We start from the raw sequence: 6706 nt of genomic DNA, 5'->3' as shown, positions 1-6706 counted from the left end.
ATTTAACACAGCAAGACAGAGAGAAATATTCAGTCGTTTTTTTAAATCTATATATAGGGCCTACAATATTGCAATTCAGACTCGATTTCAATACGACTCAAAGTGATACACAGTCCAACGCTTTACCAAAAGTGAAAGCGGCTTTTTGCGCCGAGTTGAACGCTCCCTATTATCAATAGATTCTCAAGTAATCGAACTCATTACAATGTGGTGTCAAAACTATACGATAGGTCTTCGAGCATAACCCAGATGTGAACTGGACAAGAAAATTGGTCACGACATTGAGTAAGAATTTAATTAAAGCTTTTGCATAAAAAATACAACGTTATTTGAATAGACGTGACATGAAACAATTAATTATTATTGTATAGTAGGGTGGCACAATTCTGTTATGTTATGTTATGCTAGTTGTGTTGGCTCTCTTTCTTCGTTTCTTAGTCTTCAATTAATTTTATGCAAAAAAATATCTATGTATAATATGTATATACACTAAATTTATATTCGTATATTACAAATCAACAAAATATCTGTCCCGTAAAACTCAGCCAAAGCAGTTTCGTATACCTACATCTCAGGCGTCCGTTGGCTCGTTGGGTGGACGACATTCGGAAGATTGCGAGTCACTTCTGGATGAGATTGGGTCAATCGGAATAAGTGGCGTGCTCGAAGAGAGGGCTACGCTTAGCAGTGGGCGTTAAAAGGCTGATATGATGATGATGACATCTCAGACAAAATCAAATAATAATATTATTATGATAAATTGTTTTTATTTGAAATGAAATTAATTAATTGAAATTACATTTTTGTTACATATTTGAAAAAGCATAATTGACTCCAAGAAATACCTAACTTCAAATCTTAATAGGCAATGTCTCTTTATTTCATTAAAATAGTGATATAAGTAGTTGAAAAAAACGAGGGCAGTAATTTTTACAAATTTTATTTAGTAAATTATAAATAAGTAAGTATAACAACAGTTAGTAAATTTACTTTATATAACAATAAACAATGTTAACAAGTTCTATCACAGAAGATTTCGTTAGCAAAGAAAAAAACGAGACAAAATTATCTAAATTTTTCGTTGAACACTTTTACGTTTTGTTCAAAAGTGATACGAAATTTAGTGGCACTTTCTACTTACAACCTAATTTTTAAAAAACAACGCATCATCTTACTTTTCATACAAACAGAGACTCAATTAACTGATAATTATCGAGTTCTCTTATTTTTGTGTTGGTGAATTTAAAGAAAATATGTAACTAATGTTTTCGCGTGTATGTACTTCATGCAGACTATATTTTTGTATGAAGACTAAGACAAATCAGTCCATTCATGGCGTATAATCTTATTTTCTAGGTATCGACGTAATAATACATACGCTTACTAGGGTCTTTTATATAGTTTGGCGTAGTTGTCAATAAAGGAACAGCTTTTGCAAAGCCTTCTAGGACTTCTGCAGCACTGTGTCGGCCATTTTTTACATTTTTACTTCTCGACTGTAATTCTTGTTTATTTATTTTTTCTGAATCATCTTTAGGTGCTTCTGCTTGTACCAATTTGGCACTTCTATAGTTGCCTCCGTGCAATCCACCTCTTGATCCATTATTGTCGTACGATCCATGCGTTTTATCGGAGTCGTCGTCATCGTCGTATTCATCATCAAGTTCGATCAGTTTTGCACTCTTATTGTTTCCACGAGACTTGTAAGTATCCTGTAACGATTTCAGGTTACCTCCATGTAATGCTCGAGGTTGATCTACTTCGCTTAGCTCAATATGTTTTGCGTTTGCTGGTTCGTTGTCTTTAACTCGCACATCTTTTATTAACTTCATGTGTCCGCCACGTTTCGATTTAACCTCGACATCCTTTATATCTGATTCTTCGATTTCAGGCTTCTGAACGATTCGTTGTTGTCCTGAACCTCTTCTTCGTAAAGGTGTTTGGGTTGAACTTACAACTGGCGTTAATTTGATCTCAGCGGCTCGATAATTTCCTCCATGTCTAGGTCCTTGCTTAGTATCCAAATTTTCTTTGAATACTTCCACATCTTTCAATTTATTTATTTCTTCCGCTAAGGTTTCATCTTTGAACAGATTTAGTGCTTCAACATTTTTTTGAGGTTTCCTGCGTTTTTGAGGCAGTTCTTTAATTATTTCTACTTCTTTTATGTCTTGCCTAAACTGTGTAACATGGGGAGCTGACATGTTGACCGGCAATTCTTTATGAATTTCCACTTTCTTTTTATGGATAACTGGTTTGAGATCTATTTTTAAATTACGCGCTTCAGTGGTAGAGATAGGTGCTTCTGTAGTTCGAAGAAGAGTACGCTTTGTTGGTTCAGGGGTAGTCAAAACGATTGGTTCTGGATGAGATTCTTTTTCTGTCTCATCTTCGCCAGATGATGGTGACGTTTCATCATCGTCATCCTCTCTTTCGTCTTCATCTTCGTCGTCATCGTTATCCTCATCTTCATCTTCATCATCTTCCTCCTCACTTCCTTCGCTTTCTTCACTTGACTCGGGCACTTTCTTTTTTATGTTTTCCATTGCAGTATCAGCTTCTTTCGCATAGCTAGGCACATAGTCATTCATATTTTGTTTCCCTCCAATCATTGCATCGACTTCCTCTTTCATCATATCATCATCTTCTTCATCTCCATACCTTTTAGAGTCCGTAACTAACGTCGATTTTCTAGTTTTCTTTTTCTTTTCTGTATATTTTGGGGCATTGATATCATCGTTAGTATCAATTTCAGTAGGTTTATATTTAATTGACTCCTTTTTTATGAAAGGTTTTTCAGTTATATGTGGTTTGTTAAATCTTGTAATTAAGCGTAGCTTCGGTAGCTCTTCTGCATCATCATCTTCCTCAAATTTAGTTGGTTTTGCGGTTGTAGTAGTAGGTCGCGCCCTTCTCCTAAAAGATGGTCTGATAGTTGTGCTAGTGGTCGTTATTGGGACTTCTTCATCGTCTTCATATTCCTCATAGTCTTCCCCACTTTCTTCACTTTCTATCGGTGTTTGGGGTTCTCTTATTTTTTTAGGTGCAGACGTAGTACTTACTACCCTGTTCACTGTCTTGGAAGCGGCAGATTCTATAGACGATGGAGAAAATCTTGATTCTACATACTTTGCTTTAGATGATTTCCTATTTCTTGTGGGTGCAATTGTTGTGTTGGTTCGAGTTTCATAATCTTCAACTGACATTGCTTTTTTGTGATCAACTGGTGAATAATGTGTCTTGTGATTGGCAGGTTTTATCTCGTACCTTGGTTCTCCTCTTCGTTGATCAATATTCACGTCTACAAACCCTATTTCGTCCTTATTAGTACTTTTTCCCCTATCTTTTCTACTTATGTCTTTGTAAGTGCGTGTTCGTACATTGCGTTTGACCGGTTGATCTTTGTCATGGTTAAAATATAGTACCTTTTCAACAATTTTACTTGATTGAAGTTGTTTAATGAGTGGACTTATGTTACCTGTCGTTGTTGTTTTTTTGGATTCTGGGCCCTGGCCTTCTCTAATAATTTTATACGGTTCATATATGAAAGGTGCAGCTCTTTTTTGTCGTAGTGATGAAGGTGGTTTCGGTATAACTTCTCTATTTTTTAATGACTCGTAGGTTAGATTTTTTGCCTCGTTATCACCAATAGACGTATTAAATACTCGGTCAACAACTTTTGCGTCACTTTGTCTTAGAAATGGATTTTGAAAATTTTGCTTTATATTTTCTAAAATATCTGCATATACTTTACTTTGCTGATTGGCATCTGGAAAACTAAAGTTGGAAGGTAACAGAACGGAAGATTTAAGTTCTTCTGTTGCTTTAACTAAAGAGTCCTGGAGTGCCGTTGATCCGTTGTTTAATTTATCTCTCAACAAAGCAAAATCAGTTGCATCTTTAAAGCTATCACCATTTAGATTTGATGATAATTTTCCAAAGTTGTTTAGTTTAAATGTTTCTAGCTTAGGAGTCTTAATTGGTTCTGGGTTGGCAATAATGTCTTCTTTGAAAAATGGACTGTCTAGTGGATTTTTACCAAAATATTTAGCCTTAAAACAATCAATTTTATCTCCAAGGCCTTTCAGTCGCTGCTTATTTTTTGAGTTATCAAACTTTGATTTCTCACCTGCATTAGGTTGATCGTCGTCGTCATGTTCTTCAGAAGTTTGGGTGCCATTATTTTTAATTTTTTCTGGTATGGGATCGACTTCATCATCGACTTCTGCACATTCTATATTTGACCGTGAATCGTAAAATTCTGTGCCTCCTTTAGATTTTACAGGCATCAGTTTTAAATTTTCAGCATACCGTAGTGGAGAGTCTTTATGTACGGTCTTTAGTTTTTTAAAGTAGTATGGATATTTTTCTCTCAAATTACTCTTTTTTTTCTTAGGTAACTTAAGCTTTGCAATTTTATTTAATTCTTCCTCACTTATAAATGTTGAGTTGAAATCAAATTCCGGAACTTCAAAGTTCGCTTCGCGTTTATTAACATCATGATCTGATTCAGTTAGATTAGTGGTCGTTATTGTTTTGTCTTCCCTTTTGTGTTGTGTTTCCTCATTATTTAAAGAATTGTCAGAATTTTCTTCAACAATTCCCTTCTCTTCCTCTTCTTGGCCTTCTCTCTCTTCATTATTTTCATTTTGTTCATGAACCGGAGAATTATTCGAGCTTTCATTGTCTTGGTCGTTTTTTGAGTCATGTTCTCGCTTGTGTCGTAAATCGTCATCTGGAACATTTCCATAGGCATCTTCTTCTTCAAAATTATCATGTTCGTCTTCAGAGTAATCTTCGGAGTCATTTTGATCGTCTTTGTCTTTGTTGTCCTCTTTCCATTTTTTGCCATGGAGCTTCTTATCTCTATAAACTGACCCACTCGAATCTTGGTACTTACCACTGAAGGAAGGCGTTTTATATTTTCCTCCACTGATTTCTGATTCTTTTAGGAAACCACCATGACCCTCATGATCAGACGCATGTTTCTGTTCACCGGCATGGTCGTATGCTGCGTCTTCGTATCCTTCTTCAGAGTAGACGGTTTGAGCTTTAGTACTCTTAACAGCTTCTCTCAAACGGTGAGCATTTATTATATCGTCATAACTAATGGCATCTGCTAACGCTGCTGCCTTTGGCAGATGTTTAGTAGTTTCAGTCTTTCTGACTTGTGCGTAACTTTTGATGGGTACAAAATCATTTTCATCACTTTCTTCGTTATTATCTTTATTTTGCAGTTCAAGTCTTTCATAAGCAGGAGGACGATTATTTAAGACAGCTTTATTGATGGACTCGTCAACATTATTTCTCAGTTTATTATACCGTTCTTGACCTTTTAAATAAATATCGTAACCATCAGGCGGTTCCGCGAAATTTTCTGATGGCGGAACTTGCGGATACTCATTACGTTCATCATCATATTTCAGAGCATGGTGTTGTCTTAAATTGTGAAGATGAGATTTCAATGGTCGATAATGTAGCGGTCTAACTTTCACAAAGTTTTGGTTCCACGGATGTCTAAATTTGTTATTTAGAATTTGTTCATGTGTAAAAGCTTTTGGCGGGGTTCTATAGTATACTGGCTGTCGTAAGGGTCTGTGGATCTCGTAAGGAGCTGGGATATTCTTGTGAGGAAATTTCTTGTTATCGGTTTGCTCTGGGCTCTCTAAATATTCACCTTCTTCAATATTTGGTTCTCCCGCTTCTTGCTGATATTTTTGTGCCATGGCTTTGCTGTTTTCTAAATCACTTCTTATTTTATCTAAAACCGGGTCTTTGTACAATTCTTCAAGGGCTGGCTCCTCGGCTTTATATGGATGGAACACTTGATAACTCGACGATGTTGGAATTATTTGACTTTGTATTTCTTCATTACTATTTACATATTGCTGAAAAGGTTTATATATCTCTTTATCTTCATCTAACATGTGACGTATTCCTAACTCCGGCTTATGTTTACCAGTAAACGGTCTCACAGGATACGCTTTATAATGCTCATATGGATTTTTAACACCATGGAATTCAGCAACATCAACAGCGAACTGAGGTTTATGTGCTTTATATTCAAAATATTCCGTCGGAATAGATTGTTGATGAGATTGCTGCAGTGTCACTGGAACCTCTTTCACTTCACTATTTTTGCTCTCGTCCCACACGACAGGGACTCGGATGGCTCGACACTCGCACAACACAAGCACTAACATAAACACAAGGCGCATGGGGCGCATGGACACGCATGCGTGCGCATGGGTCGGCATGACGCGCAGCATGGTCGCATCACGGCCGGGCGAGCACTAGCCGGGCCCGGGGTCGACAATCGTTTTTAACTCCTCGGTGGTCGCGGGCCGCTCGCTTTCCTACGGCTGCTGGTGTAAGGCTTGGGAAATAGCGGAGTAACCAGATATCCAAATGAGTTCAGTGATTAAAATTATATTAAATAAAGTAATGTCAAAATTTCGACTATGCAAATTTACGTTTTATTTTGATAAACCTTGGATAAGTGCTTATAAAAGGTATCCTATGTTTTTGATTTTAATTTAAAATATTAACGTTTAGAAATATAAATTTGACATTATGGTCGATATATTCCTTGAAAAACTAGGATGTCTTGACTTACTCGTATGTGTCTTGTATACAGTATTGTATGTATACTTGTACCTATAGCTATGAACTGAATGACAGCAAGTAAGTGGACTCTTCATAAACC

General features: G+C 36.4%; 1 protein-coding gene across 1 annotated transcript; it reads right to left on the bottom strand.

The window, feature by feature from the left end:
* Positions 1-1303: 1303 nt before the first annotated feature.
* LOC134742631 (uncharacterized) lies at positions 1304-6214 on the bottom strand. Its single transcript, XM_063675808.1, has 2 exons — positions 4625-6214; positions 1304-4504 (listed from the first exon to the last, which is right to left on the bottom strand). The coding sequence occupies exons 1-2, from the start codon at positions 6201-6203 to the stop codon at positions 1353-1355; spliced, it is 4731 nt and encodes a 1576-aa protein (XP_063531878.1). The 5' UTR covers positions 6204-6214; the 3' UTR covers positions 1304-1352.
* Between the last annotated feature and the right edge of the window lie 492 nt (positions 6215-6706).

This window comes from Cydia strobilella, chromosome 7, assembly GCF_947568885.1.
Source record: "Cydia strobilella chromosome 7, ilCydStro3.1, whole genome shotgun sequence".
NCBI classification, from domain to species: domain Eukaryota; kingdom Metazoa; phylum Arthropoda; class Insecta; order Lepidoptera; family Tortricidae; genus Cydia; species Cydia strobilella.
This window is presented reverse-complemented; position numbering and strand designations above follow the sequence as displayed.